The 26,741-nt window shown below is 45.7% G+C and overlaps 1 protein-coding gene across 5 annotated transcripts in view; it reads left to right on the top strand.

Annotated features, from left to right (window-relative positions):
• Nucleotides 1–26,741, top strand: part of LOC133090939 (core histone macro-H2A.1) — an 80,336-nt gene that overhangs the window by 15,966 nt on the left and 37,629 nt on the right. For all 5 annotated transcript variants that reach the window (XM_061189618.1, XM_061189616.1, XM_061189619.1 and 2 more), the window contains exons 3-4: nt 14,857–14,963; nt 15,399–15,596. In XM_061189618.1, the coding sequence (XP_061045601.1) occupies nt 14,857–14,963; nt 15,399–15,596 (305 nt within the window). The remainder of the gene's footprint in view (nt 1–14,856; nt 14,964–15,398; nt 15,597–26,741) is intronic.

The following is a 26,741-nucleotide window of genomic DNA, read 5'->3' as shown; positions in this document are numbered from 1 at the left end:
TTTCAAGGAACACCTGTAAACACCTTGCACCATACCGTGTGGGGACACTTATGGGTTAGGCCCATGAGAAATGGTCCATGAGAAATGAAGAGTGCCAACTGAAGAAACAAAGCTGAAGGCCACCATGAAGGATGCATTTTGGTCTGGCTCATGGCATTGAGGCACAGAACTTGGCTAATAGATAAGGAGACCTAGGTCTGCCTCCTCCATACAGGGCTCAACATATTAGAAGGTGCTTCAGCATTCACACAGGGAGGCTATGACTTGGGGAAGCTGTGCAGTTATTCTGCTAAGCTGAGCCACTCATGCACCGACTCAGGGAGGGCCCACCACTCTTCAGGGCTGTGCTAGTCACTGAGATGCCAGAGAAAAGTCCCTGCCCATGGGACTTACCCTGGAGGGAAGTGCCTTTGGAGTCACTCACCCAACGCCTGAGAGAACAGGCCTGGTTCCTGGTCATCAAATCCAAAAAGATGTCTGATGACATCTTTTTCTGGTCCAGAAACCCTGTTACATAGCCTGATCACACAGCTTATTCTGCCAACCTGCCTCCTAGGATGTAAGCCTGTTGGCAAAAATCAAATCTGTTCTCAGAGGATTTCTCGACAGTAAGGAGGATGGGAAGCCCTGGCTGCCAGCTCTCAAGACTGAATGTTGACACTTTGTAATAAGTGTAGACCCCCCCCCCCCCACCAGGGGACCACCATGAGAGTTCTGCTGATTTAGATACCCCAGCTCTGGTCTGTTTAAAAACCTACTGTTGTAGTATTATATTTCCACCTCTCATAGGATAAGGCCGTGGCTAGAATTTTTTTTTCTGTCTTCTTTGGCTCTAATCTACAAAATGATGAAGATACCCAGATTTGCATATTCTTAACCCCCTACTCCTTTTCCATTTCCCCATGCCCTGTCCCTCCCCATGCCCTGTGTTTCAGACCTCGGTCTTCCCTCTCCTGTTTCTTGTCAGTGACCAGGACCTCCACGCTCTTCTAGCAGGCACCTGGCATCGCTCACAGCAGGCACTCCAGTCTGAAACTGCCTGTGGGTACTTCGCTAACCATGGGGAAGTTTACAGGGCCAGCTCCTGACCTGGGGAACGAACAGGGTTCACCCAGGGGACTCTTATGGCTACTTTACAGACTGGATGAGTCCTAGCCCTTGTGCCTGACTGCATCCTGTAGTAAAACCCCAGGGAAAAGGGATGGTTGTTAAAAATACATCTTGCTATCTGGTTTTGGCTAGTAAAGTGATCATCCTCATCCCAAATTTCAGCTTGTTTGATTTCTAATCTATAACTCAGGTCAGATGTTGCATAGCCCTTTGGTGCTAGTCATTGTCTGCACTCCATCCCTGCCCCCATCTCTTGTAAGTATAGTAGGGAGAGGCCTCCTCTGTCAGCAGTGTGTCCTGTTACACAGATACTCATTTCAACAAACATCCATCCACTTGGCATTTCTGGCCTGGGAAAGAAAGGATCCGATAAGCTTGGAAGATTAGGGTAGGCAGAGCCTGCAGTTGTCTCTGTCACTTACCTGGCCTCTTTACCACTTTCCTATCCGGAACAGCCAACTGTGTCCTGTACTCAAACAGCTAAAAATAGGGCAGGGAGAAGAGGACAGGCGGGCTCCGTGATGCTCCGAGGCTCTCTGAATTCCTATGTCTCTTGCTTGTTTGCATGACCACCCTACCTTAGACTTACACTTCAGGCCAGGACCCAGCTAACTCTTGCCAGTGACTTCATGCTTCCCTGGGGCTCCCAGAACCCCACAGCACTCACTGTTCTGCAAAGCCCTTCAGCAGCTGAAAGGGAGGACTAGATTTTAATGAGCCAGAGGGTTGTGACTAGAAAAAAATTGGAAACACAGAAGTTGAAACTCCAGTGGCAGCCTATATTTAAATGTATGTTCCCTTTTCCAGTTATGTGAGTAATTTATGTTTGAAAATTTAAGAAGGGAAAACTCAGTCATAATCCCACTGCCCAGAGATAGCCGCTGGCACTGAATGCCTTTTGTGTGTATGTGTACATGCATGAAAGGGAGTTAGATTTTAGTCTATTTGTTTTTATTAATATCTGCTATTGATGATCACTGTACATGATCATACAAAGCAAATCATGAAGTCATTAAGGGAGAGCTACATTGTCAGTCCTCCTCAGTCTCCCAGGAGGAATAGATGATTCCGTGGTGGATGAATAGTCAAGGGGCGCTTGAAAAAAGCAGCAGTTTAGCACAGTGTGCCTTTGACATTTCCCTGATGACTTGTTGTCAGATGGCCAGCCTGTTAGCAGACCCAGGTGAGTCAGACCTCGGGGCTGAGGCCAGACATAGAAAGCACTGAGGGGTGGAGTTTCCCCAGTGCTTCACTTCCCCATCCAAGGTGTGGAGGCGGCAGCACGGCTAGAGGACGTGCTTCTCCCAGGGCCACTTGAATCTGCTGCAGAGCTCAAAAACTGAATTTTTATCTGGTCCTTCATTCAGTCCTTCTAAAGAGGCCATGAGGTTGTCCAGGTGAGTGTAAGTGTGACCTGGGCCCCCTTCACAAAACAGTGGACCATGTCCCCTGCACTCCTAGCCCTGGGGGTTGGACCGCATCACTTGGATCAGAGAAAGGAAAGGTCTCATTGCTTTCTTTTGCAAATATTTTCTCCTGCTCTGTGACTTCATATTCTCTCAACACTGTCTTTCACAGAGCAGAATTTTTTTATTTTAAAAAACTTGCAATTCTTTTTTTCATGTATTGTGCCATTGATGTTGTATCTAAAAAGTCATCACCAAACCTTGAGGTCATCTAAATTTCCTCCTATGTTATCGTCTAGGAGTTTTATAGTTTTGTATTTTACATTTAGGTCTCTGATCCATTTTGTGTTAATTTATGCTGAGGGTGTTAGGTCTTTGTCTAGATTCAGTTTTTTGCATGTGGATGTCCAATTGTTCCAGCACCATTTGTTGTAAACCTCTCTGCTTTCTTGAAGATAAGCCACGTTGCCTAGGAAACCTCAGCGGTCAAGGATTCTCATTGTTGCTTCATGATTTCCCTTTGAAGGGCTATATGCAACTTTCATTTCTGTCATTGGGGTCAGCATATGCGTAGCTGAGTTCCCACCAGAGGTTCTGTTTTTGCTTGGGCCAATGGGAAGGCACAAAGCACTATAAAACTGATTCTGGATTTAGGCAAGGAAAAATGTGTGACCCAAACTGTGTGTGCCTCTTTCACTCAGACCTTCCATCTGGGCTCACTTTATATACATCCTTTAGAATTTCATTTAGTGAGGTCTTCTGGTCGTAAGCTTTCTCAGGCTCTGATTTTGAACATGTCTTTATCTCATCCATAAAGTTTTTAGCTGTTGTTTCTTCAGTGTCTCTATTCTAGTCTCTTTCTCCTTATGGAACACAAATTAAACATTCATTAGTGTTTTATCTAAGTTCCATATCTGTTCATCTCACTCGTATTTTTCATTTCTGTCTCTCTAGATTACTTTCTGGATAATTACTTCTGGTCTATCTTGTAGAACTATCTCCCAGTTTACTAATTCTCTCTTCAGCTGTGTCTTATCGGCTATTTAATTCAGTCACTGAACTTTTAATTTCAGTTTTGGTATTTTTTTACTCTAGAAGTTGTTTGGTTCTTTTGTGAATCTGCTTGGTTATTCTTTATAATATCTTGTTTTCTTTTCATTTTCAGAATTTTCTTTAAATATATATTATACACAGTTCTCATATATTTTTCTGAATAATTATTTTTTCCTCAGCTTTATTAAGGAATAACTGACAAATATAATTGTATATATTTAAAGTATACAATGTGATACCTTAACATAAATGAAATGATTACCCAGTTTATCTGAATAATTCTAGTATCTGAAGTCTTTATTAGTCTGTTTTTGCTGGATTTTCAGTCATTGTTCAGAAAGCCTACCTCTCTCCAAGGCTGCAGAGGAATTCCCTCATGCTCTTGCTTAGTATTTTTATGGTTTAATTTTTTACATTTTTTACTTTGACCCATTTGGAATTTATCCTGATATATAATGTGGGAGAGGGATCAACTTAATTTTGTTCCAGATGGTTACCCATCTGTCTCAACACAATTAATTGGATATTCCGTCTTTTCCCTGGTGATCTGAGATGCTGCTTTTACCATACATGAAATTTCTAGATATAATTAGGGCTACTTCTCGACTTTCTTTTCTGTTTCATTGGTATGTTTATCTAGTTATATACTTTATAATATGTTTCTCATATCTGGTAGGTCTTTCCTGTCTTTTTATTTTTACAGAAAGTAATTATTTCCTTTAATAAGTAACACATACCAATGATAAAATTCACGTTCCCAAAGGACATACAGTGAGACATGCATTTCTCTCCCTACTCTTTTGCATACCCAGTTCTCCTCTCAGGAGACAATCAGTGTTATCAGTTTCTTATATATGTTGTGTATGTTTTTAAATATATTTTTCTCCCTTTTCATTTCAGAATAAATATAGAAAATGTAATGGGTGCATGTGATATACAGAGACTGACATTTATATCTGAGCTAAAATCTGAGGGTGGTTGATCTGCCTCTAATCTGCCCCAACATCCCTGGTCCCCTCAGCCAACCTTGAGTCCTGATTTGAGACTGAGAGGGACGGCCTGCCTGGATCCTGGGCCACCCTGGGGCTGCTTTCCCCCGGGATGACAGCTTTGTAGTTCACACGGCCTGCCATGGATCCTGAATGTTTGTTCTAATCCATGAAACCAGGACAGTGCCTTGGAGAACATCCCTGCACTTTCATCCTGCATCACCGCCTGAATGCTGCAGTGCTTGTTCACTGGTTTAGTAATTCATCTGTAATGACCTATTTGTGAAAGAGTTACCAAGCTCTGACCAGGTACAAGGTGCCGAGCTGGGTGCTGGGGGTCCGAAGAATCACTGTTGATTTCAACAGATTTGTACTGAGTGTTTGTGATGGGCCGGACATCCCTGAGGACATATTAGTGACCCCCAAGGCTGGGACTCTGCCTTCCCTACCCCTCCCTCATCACCGTGTACTCAGCTGCTCAGCACATAGGTTTTTGTTGAAGGGTAAGAAGACTAGTTAGAGGAAGGATGAATTTCTGGAGGGGGGAATGTAGGTAATGTCAGATGCTGCCAGGAAATTGGCAAGGATGAGAGTTGAACTAGACCCCTGGATTTTTTTAATGATGCATAATTAGGATTAACACCAGGGCGTCGTGGACCAGACCTGCCTGAGGAGAGGCAAGTGGCAGGGCAACTGTTGGTGGCAAATAGGAAGGCATTGGGAGTGTTTCAAGAGTTGATCTCTCCTGCCACAAAAGGATGTCTCTAGCTGCACCTCAAATAGCAGAGGAAGCCAGGAGCTGCCCAACTGATTAAAGTAGCAGCATCCCAGGAGAGGTAGTCGAGGTCCCCCTGGGTCCCCCTGTGGATGACCATCAAGAATGCCTTTAAAAGAACTACTTACTTACTGAGAGGAGGAGGAAGTAGGTAAGAATTCTACAAATATCTCTTCTCTCAATATCTTCCCATTAAAATATCAGCAACTAATAAAATATATTTATAGCCCTCTTACTTTCCCTGCGTGAGGGCTTCTCTGTCTAGTCAACCCAGAATAAAATACCATGAGAGCAAAAAGCCACTCCTCAGAACTATAAATAAGTTCTAGCAAGAAGACAAACCCAAAAGATACTAACCACAGTCAGCCTCTCTCTCTCTCCCTCTTCCCACCACCCCCTCCAGTTCTGGTTGCCAAGAGGATGATACACACTCTCCTCGGATTTGCCAGGCTGCTCAGCCAGCCTACAGCTCTGACCCTGCCTCCACCTTCCCTCCCTCCCTCTCTCTTCCTTTATCTTCCACCCTACCTTCTTCCTTTTTAGACAAGTGCCCTCCATCTAGTGGCCAGAAAACATGTGTTCCCTGGTACTTCAAGAGGCCTGTGGGGTCTACAGGGGGACATGTGTCGAATGGCCTTGATAGAAGACATTTACATATGTCCTCCTTACAGAAGGAGGCTCCTTCTCTGCCAGAGCCCACATTTCTTGCCTGCAGAACTGTGAGAACCATGTGGAAATCCAGGGCGTCTGGAAAAGGCTAATCTATCGGCTTCCTTTGCCATCGATATCCTGATTGATGCTCCCTGGGGTAATGGGTAACTGAGGTAGTCTTTGGTTAACATTTCTCTGTTGTCTCTGTAAATCTGGATATTGACCGCTGCAAGTCAATATCTGCTGTTCATTCAGAAAATGAAGGTCTTTAACTCCAGTAGCATTGTTTTCTTTGCTCTCCCACCTCTGCCCCAGGCCCTGGCAGTCTCCCTCCCAGATTAAAATTGTGGCTTGTCAAAATGTGAGTTTTGGGGCACAGAGGGCAGTGCTTTGCACGCAGGCAAAGGCGGGACGGTTTAGATAATAAAACGCCTGCCATACATTGAGCATCTACTGTGTCAGGCATTGGCTAAGTGCTTTACATCTGGTAACTCACTGAATCCTCAAACCACCTATTTTGCTTAGGAGGAAATTGAGGCTCGAGGAGTTTAAATAACTTCTCCAAGGTCACTCAGCACAATAACTCATCTCTAGAAGAGCATTTCTGTAGGCTCTCAATGGAGCTGAAACGTTAGCAGTGAAAAGGAGAGCCCTGGGACTTGGGATTACTCAGTGCACTTTGCATCTCCTCTGCCTTTAGTGGACATCTCAGGAGGATGGGATATGCCCAGGCCTCCATGGCTGGCTCCTGTCCTCCCCAGAGCAGCAGCCTGGCCGAGGAGGCAGATGTGGACTCACGGGAGGGGCGGGCCCTGCGCAGTCACAGGTGATTGCCAAAGGGCACGTGGTGTGGGTGTGCCAGGCGGGAGACAGCCCTGTGGCCTGCCGTGGGCAAACAGGACAGGGGTCCTGCGGGATGGGCCTGGAAGGATGAGTAGTCCCTGACAGGAAGGAGGAAAGTCGCGGGCTTGTAGGAAGGAGGTGCATGAGCACAAGAGGGGTGATGGCCATTGGAGGGACGTGTGCTGGGCTATAGGGAAGGGGCAGTCTGGTCAGTGTGGGAGGTGCTGCCTGTAGCGGGACACAGAGGTCCTGGGGGAGAAGCACCAGACGGCCGCCCTGAGGAGAGCGGAGGGCAGTGCCCAGTCGGGTGTGGGGAGGCTGTAGCACTCAGCAGCACTGAGGGTGGACTGAAGGGCCAAAGGGTTTTGCCCGATGTCCCTTCATTGTCCTCTTAGTGAAGGGGAGGTGGAATCCTGGGCGACAGAGCTTAGGCAAATCCTTAGACAAGTGGCCCTCAGCATTGGGAATCCGTTTGGGCAGACAGAGCTGGGCTAGTAAAGGTGACCCCAGGAGCGGCAGCCCCTTTCGGGGCCTCCCCTACTATGACACACTCATATCGCTCTAAAAACAGTCAGTTATGAAAGAACCTAAAAAGTCTTCATGTGGTCAGATCTTTTTTTCCAGAAGCAGGATTAAGCAGGCTGGGACAGATGTCAAGGCAGGAGGGTGCTTACGACACGCAGTTGCCAAGGCCAGTGGGGTGGCATATAGCATAGTTGCCATTTCTCATTTATGCTGTGTTTTCAATTTACTTTTTACATTTTGAAAAGATAAATTGTGCACAAGATAAACTCAGCGCCAAAAGGCTGGAAAAAAATGTCTCCCTCGGATCTGGTCGCCGATTCCACTCCCAGGAGGCAAAGCTGTGCCACATCTCCAAGAACACGTGTCAGCGCGGGCTTAAGCGCGGGCGACAGGCATGGCCTCTGCCCCCCACAGGATGGCAGCCTACCAAAGCCCTGCTCTGCTCCTTGTTTCCCCTTTAAAAGTCCATCTGGGAAATGGCACCATGTCAGGGCTCTTTAAATGAGTTTCCTCTTTACATTACACTCTTCAAATCATTTCATGTTAGCAGACATCTCTGATTGTTCACCCCTTCCTGAGATGAATTAAGAACAAATGGCTGTGATTTTCCATATCAAAACAAACATACATATTAACCATTTCCTTGTAAATTAATTTCGAGTCCTTGAAAGCAGTGAGCGGTGGGGAGAGGGCCCTGCCCGGCTGTCAGCCAGGCCCTGGGTTAGAGCAGGTTCCTCTGGCCTTCCCCAGCCACCTCGTCCTTCCGCCTTCCTTCTGGGGCCTTGACTTGTGCTGCCTCAGCAGCTGGCTTTGGTCCTGCCCTTGCCACGCTACCCCCTGCTGAGTCAGACAAAAGCCCCAGACCCCATCCTTAGGCAGAGGATGCCTGTGGGGCCACCCTGGGTGCTGTGTAATATCAAGGCAAGTCTGGCAGCACCGAGGTTAAGCGGGTTCAAGTGCATTTTTCAAACATATGTAAACTGTTAAGTGTAACAGCAAAGGGTAAACTATCAGGGGAGGAAACACCAGGTTTTCCATATTGCTTCTCTCCTCCTCCTCTTGGCTCTCACGTACATCCCATCTATCCACCTAGCCAGCCAGCCAGCCAGCCAGCCAGTTATTTTGATAGAGGAAACTGAGGAAAAGAAAGTATAGTTTCCTTCCCATAGAAATCAAGCCTGTTATACTATTTTAAAAGATAAGGTGTGTGGTTGTAGCATCAGTATTTGGAGCTTACGTTTACCAAGTGTTCTAAGCATGTCGTTTGGTAACTCATTAATCCTCACAAGCCTAGAGGTGACCTCAATTATCATCCCCTTTTATAGAATGAGAAACTGAGGCACAGGTGTGTCTTGGCAACTCTCACAGCTAAGTGCAGGAGCTGTGATTCACACCCAGGCTGTTTGACAGCACGCCCCCGGCTTCAGCATGGTGCTGTTCGGGGCTGCTGCCTCCACTGAAGACAGACCTAGGAGGTGAGCTTATACAGAATCGCTAGAGACTTGGGGAAGGAAGAGCAAGGCTTTCCTGAAAGGCAAAATATTCACGCACCAGGCTGGGTTGGCGGTTTAGATGAAGGTAATATTTGCCAAGAATCATAATCTCTTTTTTGTTAATGTGAATAATGCAAAATTACTAATTTTTTATTTTGAAATACCAAAAACAATTAGCTTACTTTAGAAACTCTCATATTAAGCTGTGTTTCTTTCTTACTGGGAGACTTTGTGGGGAAGGTGGGAGACTGGACCAGATGCTGCCTCCTGGACCCTTGGCTCATGGGCCCTGAGGAGGGGATCTGTCATGTGGGTTTAACAGCAGTGGACAAGCTTGTATGAGATTCGGAACATCTGCAGAAAAACAACAGAATGGTTCATTCTTACAAAATACCCTGTTTTCTGCACAGAACATACCACCTTCAATTACTGCTGTAGGTTTTATTTTCTCTGTGGAACCCCTGTTTCCTCGGAGGCCCCTGGGACAGGCAGACTAGAGAGCTTTGCTCTGGCCCACAGGCAAGACCCCGGTGCTCCAAGCTGACGGCTCAGCGGGCTTCAGCCCCTGCCACTCATCTCCCGAAAAGGTGGGATGTGGGCCGGTGGATTCTGGGCTGCCGAGGGAATTGGAGGAAACTGTGGTGCAGTCAGGACGCAGGAAACGCTTAGCAGCCGCTCTCCGATTGGGGTTGATTGGGTTAAGGCCTTCCAGAATGGCGTAAAACAGTTCTGAACCCAATGAACTGCTGATGGCAGCCTGATGAATGGAAGGAAATACGATAAACAGATTCCTTGTCATGCTGTTGGCTTTGTAGCAGATACCTGTTTTCTCCTTGGGATTACGTGAACATTTGCTTTCCTTTGATTTCTGGTTGTTCTTTTCAGTATTGCTTTTGTGAGAGGAGACGCTTCAAGCAGTTCTGTAGAAGCCCCTGACTCTTTTCTTTGCAAGGTCTGTGTTTAGCCTTTGGTGCGGCCTCCACACGTCACCTGTTAGCTGTTAGGAGTCTAACTCTGCCAACCATGACTTCAGCTCCCTGAAGGGAGATAGACAGAATGCTTCAGTACAACAGATAGGGCTCAGTTCAGGCGTTTGGGGGGTGGGGGTGGGGGAAGACTCTAAGCCTTTGGTCTCTGGGTGAACTTGGAAAGTAGACCTGTCAGGTATTCATGTTCAGACAGCTGGGCTGTAGCTGAGAAGGCTGCCAAATAATGCTGTTACTCAAGGCTGTGGGAATTTCGTCAAGTGGCCTTAAAACAATCGCGTTCCACGCGGCTGGGGAATGGCGGGCCCAGGGGTGCCTCTGCCGTGCCTGCTGCTCTGAGGAGAGAATAAGGTCACGTCGCTGGGCCAGGCCGCTGCATATGATGGAGCCAGCGACTCACCGCTCGCCAGGGACTGGCCCTGGCCGGGAGTCGGAGCCAGAGACACTCCAGTGTTTTGCCTATTAGATCTTAAACAAAAAGATCTTAAAACAAGAAACTACCTCACAAGGTGGCCGGTGTAGCTCATCATTCAACCTGTCCCCTTTGCAGTGTTTATAACTGGGGAACCTCACCATACTGAGGGTCCTCCCCAGAGTGACCCCACGTGCTCTGAGCCCCAAACCAGTCCCAGTGCTGGTCGGCAGTATCAAAATTAGACTGTCACTGGTCAGGAAGACTTGGCTTGATGGGGTGGAGGACCTGGTCAGAGGTTTGTTTCTTCTCCCCGTTACTGCTCTTTGCCAGGTTCCTCCCGTGGTTTCTTAACGGGTTCCATTTGTTTGGGTTACAACCTCAGGGCTGTGGCTCCTGAACCTCCTTCCGAGGCGGGATCCAAGCATGGAGCTCTGGAAACCGTGGAGAAAAGAATTTGCGTCTATAGATGTGGTGCTTTCCTGGTTCTCTTTTTCGGAATCCTTTTTCTCTTAAAACAGCCAGAGGCAAAAAAATTTAGAGATGGACAAAGCCTTCCAAAATGCAAGATTAATCACGTGCAGGAAACCCTCCCTGGTAGGGAGGCACGGGCTCCATTCAAGTCGAGGCAGAGCTGAAGCTGGCTCCGGCCTAGCCCAGGAGGCGGCCCCCTTGCTGGTGGGGGTGAGGGGCCCATCCCCGCGGGCAGTGGGTATAGTGGCAGGAACCCAGGCACCGCCCTGAGCCTAGGGCTTCCATGAATTTGCCCTTGCTATCATTTGCAAAGCCGAGGATCACTTACTAGGAAGGAAACTTAATCAGGAAATCACCTTTGGTGGCGTGTGCCCTGCCCCAATTCCTCGGCACTCACCACCCTCTCTCCTGCCCTCCCACAAACACGCCCTGGAGAGCAGATGGGAACTGATCCATCTTGTTGAGTTGCTGGCAGTTTGCACCTCTCCTCTCCCACTGCAGCAGGCAGCCCTCTCTTAGCCAGGAAAGCCCTTTATGATGGCCGTTTCTAACACTGGGCTGAGGATGAAGGGGGGTTGGTATTACTGAATACTTGGCAAGGGGCGAGTTCGTGCTCTGGGTTCCTACTTTTGTGTGCAGCAGGAGTGCGTCCTCCATCTTTCTGGGCTGTTGTCAGCTGCCCCAGCCCTCTGCCTGGGGCGGAGCGGGAAACACACTTCTCATAAAAGGTGTGTCTCTGAGGTGCTCCCTCTTGTGTGTCCCTTGCCTGCTGTGGTAACTATCCAACTGGAAAACATGCAGGAGTAAACAGAAGATAAAGCTCTTGTGCAACCAGCCAAGATGTGAATCTCTGCCCCTCTTTGTTATCCCACTTGACGCAGCTCCCTTCCTCCCCACAGGGCTGAGGGTCCTCTCTTTGAAGATAGGGAGTGGGAGGGCCAGTTATCTTGGTCTTCGCAGATCAAAAGTGAGCTGGGGTTTTGCAGAAAGGAAGGAGTCCTGGATTTTCTGGCTCCTTGGTGAAGAAGTCAGAGGAATGACAGGAAGGACACCCCAGCCCAGCTCTTTGTGAGGAGCTAGAACACTCCTCACCCCACTCCACACACCTCTCCAGCCCCTCCATGTCCACCTTGTTGTTACTCCCAGGTGGATCCAGTCTGGCATCCCTGAGTCCAGGCTGAATTAGCAGTAAGTGAGCACAGTCCTTGAAATTTCCCAAGTGGAGAAACTCAGGCTATTTGCGATTGCAGACACAATGTGAGAGTGGCGGTAGAGGGGGAGCTAGTGGTAGCCCAGGGGAGTTCCTGGAGAATTGATCGTCCTATTTCTCAGCTGTGGGTGCTGCTTAGAGCTCAGTGCACTGCTTTACTTGCTTGTGTTACATACTGCCTGTCCCTCACCCAAATCAGGGGCCCAAACACACTTGGGAGTTCTGGTGATCCCTCTCCACCCTCCAGGTCTTTGCATTCATCATCTGCACCTTCCCCGCACAAAAAATAAAGTAGTGATGCCAAAAATAAAAAGACCACCTGCCTCTTCCCCCCACCCTCCACCAGCGGCCACTGTGCCTTCTCTTGGGGAGAGCCTGCACCAATACTCTGGGCAGGAAGAGGAAACAGGCCACTTCCACTTTCCCGAGAAACCATAATTTCACACGATCTTCTTGCCAAATGGATGGGCTTAGGACACTATTGTGGGTTTCTCTCTGTCTCTCTCTCTCCTCCTCTTTCTCTCTTTCTTTTTAAATGAGGGCCAGGTAAAGCATTCTTAGCACATTATGGGGAGAAGGTTGTAATCCCCCAGCCTCCTCCTGTATATTCTGGCTTTGTAGATACTGATGGCCCCGTGTTTCCTGTGGCCTCAAAGTGGAGGAAGGCTGGGGAGGTGAGGGGGTGGTGGAGGCCAGGAAGCCAGCCAAGTGGGCTACAGCTCAGCGGTGCCAGCTGCCCTCTCCAGCCTTCCTGCCCCTTGGGCTGGCTCTCCTTCCTGTGCCCTTGCTCCCAGGGTCAGGCTCCTGTTGCGTCAGGCTCCGGCCTCACTTCCTCACAGGCAGTGAGTTGGACAATAGCGTTGCAGATGTGCTGCCTCCTGCATGAACGTGGGAGAATGGAGGCCAAGCTGGGCTCATTTCTGCACATGGGCATCAGGTCACTTAGGCATCCCAAGCACCCTTTCTTTCTTGGCCATGACAGGGTCATCGCCTCTGGGCTTCCGGACACACAGTCACCATCAATTATAGGGAAGCTTCCGTGAAATTGACAGGTGGGCCTGTACTCAGGCTGTATGGGGAACAGCCCTGTGGAGACTAATGGATGAGGGTGGGAAGTGTACTGATTATCTCCCCTTCTTCCCCGGGCCTCACTCTAGTGACTTGCTCATGTGACGTTCAAGGCGAGGGACCCCTATGGCCTGGGAGCATCAAGCAGGCAGGGGCCTCAGTTGCCTCTGGTGTCCAAGTATCATCAGTGCAGTGACTATTGAGTAAATGAATTCCTGCCTTGGATTTAGGCATTGAATCCGTGTGATCCAGGTGTGAGTATCCAAGAAGCTTTTCAGCTTGACACACAGACTAGTTTTTGCATTAGGTTCAGCTGTTAGTACCCCTTAACAACATAAACCATGTAATATTGTAAATTTTAAATATGTGGTTTTAATGTAGCTAGAATTTTTTCCCTAGTTATTTTATAATGATTCTGAGTTTTGGCTTTGCTGGAGACATCTAGTGTTTGCAACATAACTTCGAATATTAGAAATCCTTTAGTACCAGGAAGAGGTCAGACTTGAGCTGAGCCTAGAAGGGAGGGCTAGATGGATATTACAGGCAGGGCTGTGGCATGGACAGAATTGCAGAAGTGAGGGTGTAAGATACATTTTGGGACAGTCTGCATTTCTCATTAAGAAAATGAGGCGCAAGTGATGAGGTTGACACTTACAAAGAGAACTGGGCCACCAAGGAGAAAAAAATCTCTTGCCAAACGGTACTTGCTAATTTTCCCCATCTTTGGTGCTGTGGAAGAACCTGTCTTCTTGTCTGGCGAACACTGCCCCAAAGGACTGGTCAATAAACTCTAACTTAGCACCAACTCTAAGTCAGGCTCATATCCTTCTAGGTTTTTTATTATTTTGTGGAAAAAGTCAAATATACAGAAAGCTGAGAGAGGAACTCTCTGACGTCTTACTCTCTTACATCACTCCTGGATTTAACAAGTGTTAGTATTTCACCACATTTGTTTTCCTCTGTAGACTTTTTCAGGATTATTTGAATAAATTACAGACACCAAGGCCCTTCACCCCTAAATACTTCAGCATGTATCTCCGAAGGACAAGATGTTCCCTTCAGAGTGGTAATACCATTATCACACCCAAGAAAACCAATAATTCCTTTGTGTCTAATATCTGGTCTACATTCAAATCTCCTCAGTTGTCTCCAGAATGACTTTTATAGCTTTTTTTGCAATCAGGATCCCATCAAGGATTGACACTATATGTATTTGGCTGTTGTGGCTGTGTAGCCTCTTTTAATCTACTACACCCCACCTTTTTTGTTTTATGTTTTTATGACGTTGACTTTGCAAAGGGTCCAGTCATATCCTTCTAGTTTTGAATCTCAGTGTGCAGGCATTCAACATTGGTTCCATTAACAGAAATTTACTAAGTAATATGCCACCACCCCCTGAAGTCCTGTAAACCCATGCATGACCCATTGTTCAAGATGCACAGTTCAGTCTCAGGGCCACACTGCTGGCTCCATGGGGTTGGTGCTGGTGACGTCTGGAGTGCTGACTGTGGGCAGCCCATTCTGGGAAAGGGCTTCAAATCTCAGCTCTACCACTTGTCACTGAGGGCCTTCAGCTGGTGGTCCTTTCTCCTCTCTAAGCTTCAGTGTCTTCATGTCCACAACAAAGGGGTTGGACCAGGGGTCTTCCTAGTCCCACTCAGCTTTGCCTCTCAACACCTCTGTGACTTGGCTCCAGGTGTTGCCAGGCAGACCGCCTGCAGCTTCGTAGCTCAGGGTAGCTGCTTCAGGAAGCCATTGCCTGCTCCCATTCCTGGCACCAAGAACAGGGGATCCGGGAGGATGCACACGGTTCTCTGATGCTTTAACGTGACCACATGCCCTTCCCCTCTGCTCCCCACAGCGGAGATTCTGGAGCTGGCTGGCAATGCAGCAAGAGACAACAAGAAGGGCCGGGTCACACCCCGGCATATTCTGCTGGCCGTGGCCAACGATGAAGAGCTGAATCAGGTATGGGGCTCTCCTCTCCCTCCCCCACCCAGACGCTCCAGCAGGCAGTCTTGCTGCCCAAGAGTTGTCTGTCCAGAGGGAGGGTGCTGTTTGGCTGGCTGTCAAGGGTGTGGACTGCATTTTGGACTATTAGCAGCTTCCCGTCCCCCCCATGGCAGTTTTTCCCCAAGACTTTATTGGTTTGGGGAGGGGAATGAAACAAGATATTTGGCTCTCCTTGGAAGAAAGATGGTTCGGAAACTCCACCCGAGTGAGGGACTCCTAAGACTTGCTCCCCGTGTAGTGAGCCAGGGTCCTGCCAGCCTCCTTGTAGATGCCATGGAGGAGGGAGCTCTACCAACCAAAAGCAAGAGCATGGGGGGGCAGGGCTGAGTTCTTGAAGGTCACGGACATGCTGGTCTGGCTCACCATCCACTATTTTGGTTTTCCTGCAAGCTGCTAAAAGGAGTCACCATCGCCAGCGGGGGAGTGTTACCAAACATCCATCCGGAGTTGCTAGCGAAGAAACGAGGATCCAAAGGGAAGTTGGAAGCCATCATCACACCACCCCCAGCCAAAAAGGCCAAGTCTCCGTCCCAGAAGAAGCCCGTGTCTAAGAAAGCAGGGGGCAAGAAAGGGGCCCGGAAATCCAAGGTGCGTAGGTGATTTGGCAGGGACGTGTGGAGTGTGAGGCCAGGCGGGTGCCGGCAGGCGGGATCATGCGGGCTCCCCTTCCTACTGAGGGCTCATTCCCCTCTGGGGTGGGGGCCTATGGAACAAATGGAGCTGGTGACAGAGAGCTAGTCCAGCTCAAGTGGCCAGAGTCTGGACGCAAGTGGGGGACTAGATTTCTGTAGGCAAGGGGGATGTGGGGAGGTGCTGGGGCAGATAGCCCCAGGCTGGAAGGACCTGGTGCCCACCCTTCCAGGAGATGCCCACGCCCGTGGGGTGGGACGTGTGTGTACAGGAGCTTCCCTGTGCGAGCGACAGCAATCGAGTCCTGCCCAGAGGTGCCAGCTGCCCGCTTGCCCTTGACGTGCCCAGAACTGTCATTGTGTTGCCATGGCTGCATGTCCTCCTCCGAGCCTGTTCCAGCAGGGATGGTTCAGACGGTTAGCTCTTTGAATTGACCACCTTGTTAAGGAGGAAAATAGATGCGTTATTTGGGCGCTTCCTGCCAGACCCAGCTTGGATTGAGACTAGGTCGTAGGTGCTGATCTTCCTGTGGGGAGCGAAACCTTCTCATGAGTGTGACCTAATGTCTTCTGGGATGGGGCAGGCCAACTAATCCCAAGCCAGGATCTTCCTAGTCCACCCTTGGGAGGTCCACACCTGTGGCTGGTTGCATTCACCTGTCGGAGACTCCAGGGTAACTGGGACACATGGTTTCTGTTTCTTCCTCGCTGGGCCCTGCCTCTCAGCTGTTGTCACAGACTCCAGGGCCAGCAAACTAGGCACAGCGCAGCTCTGTGTTTAATAAAATGGAATCTTAAGGCTGCTCCACCCTGCCCTGCCCTGGGGTGCCCCGTCAGGAGTCATCCTTCTGGCCTCTAGCCAGACTAAGAGGAAATTATCTCTGGCAGAAGGTGGCTTCCCTATTTTGTAAGACCCCCAGTAATATCCCCTTGGAAACGCCCTGCAAGGCCTAGTGCAGTGTCAGTGTCAGGACATTCTTACTAGAGCCCAAAGCCCTCACCAGAGTGAGCTGGTGAGGACACCTTCCCAGAACAGGTCCGGGAGCAGTGACCCGGAGTCACATGCCAGCCCGCCCTCCCAGCATGTCCCCTCCCCTGAGCTCATCCAGACATCAGGCAGGCCTTCACCACATGGGGGGCACCTTCTGTGACCTCTCACCTCCCACCCACACTGTTTGTGTTTGTGGACTCTCTTCAGGTGAGGTGTAAGAGGCTGTATTTTTTGTACATCCTTCCGGGTGTGGACAAACACTTCCCTGAAAACAACAAAATCTAAATTCCTCTTGCCAACAGACACCCCCCACCCCACCCTACCCCACCAGGCTCAGAATCACTCCCAGCTCTTTGAGAGAGAAACCCGATACTGAAGAGTGTCCTGTAAGTTATTTCCAGACACTGCACTCCACCTTGCTCACAAGCCCTGGAGGAGGCTCAGGGCAGGCGGGGGATTTCACAGAGTGCTGTTACTCATTCCTGCTAACTATAAAATTAGCAGATTGAACTGTTTCTTTTTGCATTTGTGGGGAGGTGCAGGACAGGGAAGGCAGGGGAAAGTGCCTGTGCATCCCCCTTTAAATGTCAAAAAAGAAGATGAAGATGCCAAATCCATCATCTCTTGATTATGGGCCTCAGGGAGCTGGCTGCCCACAGAGCAGGGGGCCAGCAGGGGCAGAACTGCGGCACCTCTCCAACCCGAGTGTCTCTGGCAATCCTGGGTTGAACCTCGCTCCCTGTCACCCCCAGTCTTCTGTCATAGTTTTTGCCCCATAACTTGCCGAACTTCCCATCTTACCAAACACTATGAATGCTTTTTTCTTTCTTTTTGGACTTGAAATATAGAGGGAGGGTGTGTGTGTGTGTGTGTTTGTGTGTGTGTGTGTGTGTGTGTGTGTCTTTAGCTTCTAGTAGCTATATTTGGAACTCAGTGTTTCTAATAACCATATGCCAATAATCACTCGAACACTCAACTTTTCCCTTGATTACAAAAGCAGGAAGTCTGTTATGGTGGTCTGTTTTTCTTCTCCACAATAAAACACATTGTCTGCTTACTGTACCAGTATTTGGCTAACATTAAACCCTGGGGGAAGCTGAAATTGGAACCGTGAACAGCTAATTTTCAAAACATTTGTTTAATGTAAATTGTGGTGTCAGCTCCCAGAAACAGCAAAGAACCCTGCATCTCCAGGTTTAAGTGGAATGTTCTGAAAATAACCTTTCCAGAGACATGCAGACAAAGCCTTAGTAACATGCTAAAGCACTTGTAGTGAAAGGGAGTTGGTATTTTTCAAGTGTCAACACTTGAATTCCAAATCATAATTTTTCCCCCAATTCTATGTAATTGGAAGGTTTTGAAAGTCTCCAGTTGTGACAGCTGAGTCAGCCATAGTGGAAACTGTTAGAGAAGGCGACAGAACCCACCAGGGGCTGGGCATCCGGGGCCCTGGCAGTGCCTTGGGGTTCCTCCTTCTACTTGGGTGGCCTCAGGCAAGTCTGTGCCTCAGTTTACCCCCTGCCATGAAATGATGGGGTCCATTCCAGCCCTACAATTTACTGACTCTAGTGAATGTTTGCATAATGTCTTTGTGTAGGAAATATGTGTGAGAGTTTGGATGGTACAAAGAGTGTGCGGTAATAAAATCTCACTCAGAGTCCTCCCACTTCTCCCCAGAGCAGTCTCTGGAATGAGTTTTCATGTACCCTTTCAGAAAGTCTAAGCACATAAAAGCATACAGATACATAAAGTCTTCCCCATCCTACTGGCCTTTAAAATATGTGTGTGTGTGTGTGTGTGTGTGTGTGTGTGTGTGTGTGTATATATCGTGTTCCCCACTGTTTTGGCAGTGTGGGGTCAGTGGTTACTGGTGCCAGCTCACCTGGCTTTATATTCCAGTTCTGCCAGTTGCTGGCTGTGTGACTTGGGGAAGTTACTTCATTTCTCTGGTATCTCAATTTCCTCATCTGTAAAATGGAGGTATAACACAGGGTGGTTGGGAGGCTTAAAAGAGAATTAATTCCTGTGAAATGCTTACAGCAGCGTCTGGCACGCATGTCAGCTGCTGCTGTTACTCCCTTGGCAGTTCTTACTCATCTTGGCATGTGGAGCTGCTTTAGTCTCTCATGGTATGACTCCAGTTACTGATACTGTAGGCAGGAGTAGTGTACCCAGTTCCCTATGGATTGTTCCTCGTGTCCATTCTGACAAACAGTGCCGCAGTGACCATCACTGTGTGTGGGTCTCTCTGCGTAAGTGCAAGTGTATCTGTAGGAGAAAGTCCTCAAGGTGGACTTACTGAAGCAGACAGTGTATTTTTTAACTCTGATGGCTGTTACTCCCATATACAGCATATTATCCCATTAAGAAATTTCAAGAGTGGACTTATTTACACATTTGACACTGAGTTGTTGAAAGAAGATGCATCCATTCGATCCATATTTATCACATCTACATGTGCTTGTTCCCCTTCTTGATAGTGAGGGTACAGCACCTTGGTGCTCAGGGAGCTCTGGTCTAGTGAGGGAGGTAGAGTCACTGCCCCAGGGGGAGGTGGGGCAAGTGGTGCTCCGACCACAATAAAGTGGAGTGATGGCATGGCAGTGTTATCTTACATAGGTGCTCAGGGGAGGCTTCTCTGGTAAGGTAACACTCAAGGCATTTAAGTGATTGAGAGGAGAGAGCTCCTGGCACAGGGGGGAGCATGCCTGGCTCTTCCCAGAGAGAATGGGACAGGCCTTCATGTGGGGTCCCCAACGTTTCAGAGAAGCCTGGGGACCCTTCTCAAGATAAGGTTTTATTTATTTTTTTAATTTTACGCTTTTAAGAGAGATTTGGCTGGCCCCAAATGATTTTGTTTTGTTTTGTTTAAATTTTATTCATCTTTTTGGCTGCATTGGGTCTTAGTTGCTGCGCGTGGGCTTTCTCTAGTTGTTGCGAGCGGGGGCTACTCTTTGTTGTGGTGTGCGGGCTTCTCATTGCGGAGCACGGGCTCTAGGGCACTTGGGCTTCGGTAGTTGTGGCGCGCGGGCTCTAGGGCACTTGGGCTTCAGTAATTGTGGCACGTGGGCTCTAGAGCGCAGGCTCAGTAGCTGTGGCGCACGGGCTTAGTTGCTCCACGGCATGTGGGATCTTCCCGGACCAGGGCTTGAACCCATGTCCACTGCATTGGCAGGCGGATTCTTAACCACTGCGCCACCAGGGAAGTCCAAAATAAGGTTTTAAAATGCATAAAATACCGAAGATTCAAAGGAAACCATTTATGCCTAAATCTTCAAGGTTAAGACCCCTGTCAGAATGCTTACCAAGATTCATAGGATAATCTTTAAGGTATCTCCAAGAAGACAGTTTTTGCCAAAAGTTTTGATAAATAGTCATCTCACCTAGGATTTTTCAAACGTAAACCTGCTCTACCACCCCAATTGAACTCCACCCCCATATGTGAATCACTCTTCCTGATCAAGAAGATACACTTGCTCCTCACTGCCTGGCAAAAAGCCCAAGATGATTATGGGAGAGCGCCTCTTTCTTTTTGAGAAACATTTAAACTGCAAATGAGTGATTAATGTTCTGGTAAGGGATGCCAAAAAAAGGGATTGGTTCTTTTGAGAAGCTGCCATCCTTGCAAAATTTTGCTGACTTTTTAATGAAATTTCCAGAGATTCAAACAGCAGAGCAAATGAGACTAGGCGTAGGTAATCTTGGGTTGATAATTTCACACAAGTCTTTTTGAACACTCAGTTCTACAGATTCTTAAATACGTCTCCCACTGACTCTGACCTTACAGGTTTTCTGCTGCTCAAAACAAAACTGGGTGTATGGACAATACATGGAGTTTTTGGATTTGTACAACAATATGAATCTCTAAAATGTCAATCTTTTTTTTTTTTTAACATCTTTATTGGAGTAAAGTTGCTTTACAATGGTGTATTAGTTTCTGCTTTATAACAAAGTGAATCAGCTATACATATACATATATCCCCATATCTCCTCCCTCTTGCGTCTCCCTCCCACCCTCCCTATCCCACCCCTCTAGGTGGTCACAAAGTACCGAGCTGATCTCCCTGTGCTATGCGGCTGCCAATCATTTTTTAAAAATCTTTATTGGATTATAATTGCTTTCCAATATTGTGTTAGCTTCTGCAGTATAACAAAGTGAATCAGCTGTAAGTATACATATATCCCCATGTCCCCTCCCTCTTGAGCCTCCCTCCCACCCTCCCTACCCCACCCCTCCTACCCCACCCCTCTAGGTCATCACAAACCACAGAGTTGATCTCCCTGTGCTATGCAGCAGCTTCCCACTAGCCATCCATAAAATGTCGATCATTTTGGAGATTGACAAAGTATTGCTTGCTAGCTTTTGTCCTCCCTGGGCCAGGTTGTGAAAAGAATCTACCATCTACTCTCACCATTTCATATAAGAAAGGGCATTTTAATACCAAGAAGTGAGGAAGGGACATAATCGCAGACTACAGACCTTAGGAAAACTTAGGGCACACTTGTTATGATTGGAATATAGTGACATCTCCCAAGGCAACTGGGTAGACCTGAAGCACCATGTCACGGGCTGCACGCCTTGCAGGGAAGAGGCAGGTGTTGGTTGCCAGGTGGACAGACTGTGAGAACTGGGAAGGAACAGCTGGTCTTGCACAGGGTTTGCCGCCTTCTCTGCCTTGGCCACTCGTTTAGTCAGTTCTCCTGCCTTATCTCACTTTCCTGATGAGAAAGCTAAGTCTTAGGGAAGGTGAGCCATTTACCTAAGGCTATGCAGCTAGTAGACCAGGGCTCAAATGCAGGACTTCAGAGTTCAGATATAGTGTTACTTGTGTGTCCTGTGACTATGGACCACGTCTCTAGGTAGAATCCCCTCTGGTCTGATGGTAGAGGGCTGCAAAGCCTCCCACTGCAGAGTGAGTGGGGCAACAGCTTAAAATAATTTTTTTAAATACCACATTCTGGCCTCTCATTAAATTTGTTTGTGCATTCATGATATATATTCTGTTTATAATTTCCACCTCTTACTCTCTACAGCATTCTTTTTCTCGGTGTATTGAATTATAATTGACATAAAGCACTGTATACGTTTAAGGTGTACAGCATGATTTGACTTACATATATCATGAAATGATTACCACAATAAGGGTAGTTAATATCCGTCGTCTCATATACAGAAAAAAATGGTTTTTTCCTTGTGATGAAAACTCTTAGGACCTACTCTCAACAACTTTCCTACGTATCATACAGCAGTGTTAACTATAGTCATCGTATTGTACATTACATTCCCAGTATTATTTATCTGATAACTGCAAGTTTGTACCTTTTGACCACTTTCCTCCAATCATCCCTCATCCCCCAACCCTCTGCCTCTGGTAACCACAAATCTGATCTTTTTTCCTGTGAGTTTGGGTTTTTTGTTATTGTTTTTTAAGATTCCACATATAAGAGGGATTATGTGGTATATGGTATTTTAATTTCTCTATCTGACTTATTTCACTTAGCATAGTGCCCTCAAGGTCCATCCATTTTGTCGCAAATGGCAGAGTTTCCTTCACTTTTATGGCTGATGAATGTTCCATTTTGTTTTTATATAGGTGTGTGTGTGTGTGTGTGTACGTGTATTATATTTTCTTTATCCGTTCATCCATTGATGGACACTTAGGTATTTTTCCATATTTCCATATCTTGGCTATTATAAATAATGCTGCAATGAACATGGGGTGCATATATCCTTTTGAGTGAGTGTTTTTGTTTCCTTTGGATGAATACCCAGAAGTGGAATTGCTGAATTATGTGGGAGTTCTGTTTTTAATTTTTTGAGGAGCCTCCATAATGTTTTCCATAGTAGCTGCTCCAGTTTACATTCCCACCAACAGTGTACCAGGGTTCTCTTTTCTCTACATCCTTGCCAACACTTTTTATTTCCTGTCATTTTGATAATAGCCATTCTAACAGGTGTGAGGTGCTGTATCATTGTAGTTTTGATTTGCATTTCCCTGATGATTAGCGATGTTGAACACATGTAGGCATTTTTTTCATGTACCAGCTGGCCATTTGTATGTCTTCTTTGGAAAAATGGTCTTGAGTTTTTTGCCCTTGAGTTGTCTGAGTTTGTATATATTTTGGATATTAACCCCTTGTCAGATAAATGATTCACAAATATTTTCTCCCATTCCATAGGTTGCCTTTTCACTTCGTTGATTGTTTCCTTTGTTGCGCAGAAACCTTTTAGTTTGATATAGTCCTACTTGTTTATTTTTGCTTTTGTTGCCTTTTCTTTTGGTGTCAAATCCGAAGTCACTGCCAATACTAATATCAAAGAGCTTACTGTCCATTTTTCTCTAGGAGTTTTATGGTTTCAGCTCTTATGTTCAAGTTTTTAATCCATTTTGAGTTAATTTTTGTGTATGGTGTAAGATAGTGTTGCAGTTTTATTCTTTTACATTGGCTGTCCAGTTTTCCCAACACTATTTATTGAAGACACTATCCTTTCTCCATTGTATATTCTTGCCTCCTTTGTTGTAAATTAAGTGACCATATATGCCTGGGTTTATTTCTGGGCTTGCTGTTCTGTTCCATTGATCTTTGTGTCTGTTTTTATGCCAGTACCATACTGTTTTCATGACTACAACTTTGTTATGTAGTTTGAAATGAGGGAGCATGATGCCTTCAGATTTGTTCTTCTTTCTCGGGATTGCTTTGGGTATGTGGGGGTCTTTTGTGGTTCCATACAAATTTTAAGATTGTTTATTCTATTTCTGTGAAAAATGCCATTGGAATTTTTTTTCACATTTTACTATTTTTTTAAATTGAAGTATAGTTGATTTACAATGTTGTGTTAATTTGTGCTGTACAGTAAGGTGATTCAGTTATACATATATATACTTTTTTTATTAAGAGCACATTTTATTTTTTAAATTTTATTTTATATTGGAGTGTATTTGGTTTACAATGTTGTGTTAGTTTCAGGTGTACAGCAAAGTGATTTAGTTATACATATACATATGTCTATTCTTTTTCAGATTCTTTTCACATATAGGTTATTGCAGAATATTGAGTAGAGTACCCTGTGCTATACAGTAAGCTCTTGTTGATTATCTCTTTTATATATAGTAGAGTGTATGTTAATCCCAAATTCCTAATTTATCCTTCCCCTCCCCCCTTCCCCTTTGGTAACCATAAGTTTGTTTTCTAAGTCTGTGAGTCTATTTCTGTTTTGAAAATAAGTTCATTTGTATTAACTTTTAAGATTCCATATACAAGTGATATCATATGATATTTGTCTTTCTCTGTCTGACTTACTTCACTTAGTATGATAATCTCTAGGTCCATCTGTGTTGCTGCAAATGGCATTACTTCATTCTTTTTTATGGCTGAGTAATATTCCATTGTGTATATGTACCACATCTTCTTTAACCATTCTTCTGTTGATGGACATTTAGGTTGCTTCCATGTCTTGGCTGTTGTAAATAGTGCTGCAGTGAACATTGGGGTATATGTATCTTTTCAAAGGATGGTTTTCTCGGAATATATGCCCAGGAGTGGGATTGCTGGATCATATGATAGCTCTATTTTTAGTTTTTTGAGGAACCTCTGTATTGTTCTCCATAGTGGCTGTACCAATTTACATTCCCACCAACAGTGTAGGAGGGTTCCCTTTTCTTCACACCCTCTCCAGCATTTATTGTTTGTAGACTTTTTGATAATAGCCATTCTGACCGGTGTGAGGTGATGATACCTCATTGTAGTTTCAACTTGAATTTCTCTAATCATTAGAGAATCTTTCCATGTGCCTTTTGGCCATCTGTATGTCTTCTTTGGAGAAATGTCTGTTTAGATCTTCTGCCCATTTTTTGATTGGGTTGCGTGTATTTTTTTGCTGTTGGGCTGCATGAGCTGTTTGTGTATTTTGGAGATTAATCCCTTGTCTGTTGCATTGTTTGCAAATATTTTCTCCCATTCTGTGTGTTGTCTTTTCGTTTTGTTTATGGTTTCCTTTGCTGTGCAGAAGCTTTTAAGTTTAATTAGGTCCCATTTGTTTGTTTTTGTTTTCATTACTCTAGGAGATGGATCAAAACAGATATTGCTGCGATTTATGTCAAAGAGTGTTCTGCCTATGTTTTCCTCTAAGAGTTTTATACTGTCGGCTTTACATTTAGGTCTTTGATCCATTTTGAGTTTATTTTTGTGTATGCTGTTAGAGAATGTTCTAATTTCATTCTCTTACCTGCAGCTGTCCAGTTTTCCGAGCACCAGTTATTGAAGAGACTGTCTTTTCTCCATTGTATATTCTTGCCTCCTTTGTCATAGATTATTTGACCATAGGTGCGTGGGTTTATTTCTGGGCTTTCTGTCCTGTTCCATTGATCTCTCTTTCTGTTTTTGTGCCAGTACCATACTGTTTTGATGACTGTAGCTTTGTAGTATAGTCTGAAGTAAGGGAGCCTGATTCCTCCAGCTCCGTTTTCCTTTCTCAAGATTGCTTTGGCTATTTGGGGTCTTTGGTGTTTCCATACAAATTTTAAGATTTTTTTTGTTCTAGATCTGCAAAAAAATGCCATTGGTAATTTGATAGGGATTGCACTTAATCTGTAGATTGCCTTGGGTAGTACAGTCATTTTGATTCTTCCAATCCAAGAACATGTTATATCTTTCCATCTGTTTGTGTCATCTTCGATTCTTTTCATCAGCGTCTTATAGTTTTCAGAGTACAGGTCTTTTGCCTCCTTGAATAGGTTTATTCCTAGGTATTTTATTCTTTTTGATGCGATGGTAAGTGGGATTGTTTCTTTATTTTCTCTTTATGATCTTTTGTTGTTAGTGTATAGGAATGCAACAGATTTCTGTGTATTAATTTTGTATCCTGCAACTTGACCGAATTCATTGATGAGCTCTAGTAGTTTTCTGGTAGCATCTTTAGGATTTTCTATGTATAGTATCATGTCATCTGCAAACAGTGACAGTTTTACTTCTTCTTTTCCAATTTGGATTCCTTTTATTTCTTTTTCTTCTCTGATTGCCGTGGCTAGGACTTCCAAAACTATGTTGAAGAAAAGTGGCGAGAGTGGACATCCTTGTCTTGTTCCTGATCTTAGAAAAAATGTTTTCAGCTTTTCACCATTGACTCTGATGTTAGCTGTGGGTTTGACATATCAATGTACAGCCTTTATTATGTTGAGGTATGTTCCCTCTATGCCCACTTTCTGGAGAGTTTTTATCATAAAGGGGTGTTGAATTTTGTGAAAAGCTTTCTCTGCATCCATCGAGATGATCATATGGTTTTTATTCTTCAATTTGTTAATGTGGTGTATCACACTGATTGATATACAGATATTGAAAAATCCTTTCATCTCTGGGATAAATCACATTTGATCGTGGTGTAAAGTCCTTTCAATGTACTGTTGGATTCGGTTTGCTAGCATTTTGTTGAGGATTTTTGTCTGTATTCATCAGTGATATTGGCCTGTAATTTTCTTTTTTTGTGGTATCTTTGTCTGCTTTTAGTATCTTGGTGATGGTGGCCTCATAGAATGAGTTTGGGAGTGTTCCTTCCTCTGTAATTTTTTGGAAGGGTTTGAGAAGGATAGGTGTTAGCTCTTCTCTGAATGTTTGATAGAATTCACCTGTGAAGCCATCTGGTCCTGGACTTTTGTTTGTTGGGAGTTCTTTTGGTTTTTTTTGTTTTGTTTGTTTGTTTGTTTTTGGCTGCACTGCAGCTTGCGGGATCTTAGTTCCTCAACCAGGGATTGAACCTGGGCCCTTGCAGTGAAAGCACTGATCCTAACCACTGGACCACCAGGGAATTCCCTGTTGGGAGTTTTTAAATCACAGTTTCAATTTCAGTGGTTGTGATTGGTCTGTTCATATTTTCTATTTCTTCCTGGTTCAGTTTTGGAAGATTGTACCTTTCTAAGAATTTGTCCATTTCTTCCAGGTTGTCCATTTTTTTGGCACATAGTTGCTTGTAGTAGTCACTTATGATCCTTTGTATTTCTGCGGTGTTAATAGTAACGTCTCTTTTTTCATTTCCATTTTTATTGATTTGAGCCCTCTCCCTTTTTTTCTTGATGAGTCTGGCTAAAGGTTTATCAATTTTGTTTATCTTTTCAAAGA

The sequence above is a fragment of the Eubalaena glacialis genome, chromosome 4 (genome assembly GCF_028564815.1).
Source record: "Eubalaena glacialis isolate mEubGla1 chromosome 4, mEubGla1.1.hap2.+ XY, whole genome shotgun sequence".
NCBI lineage: Eukaryota > Metazoa > Chordata > Mammalia > Artiodactyla > Balaenidae > Eubalaena > Eubalaena glacialis.
Note: the sequence above shows the minus strand (reverse complement) of the source record. Positions and strands in the feature narration are given on the sequence as shown.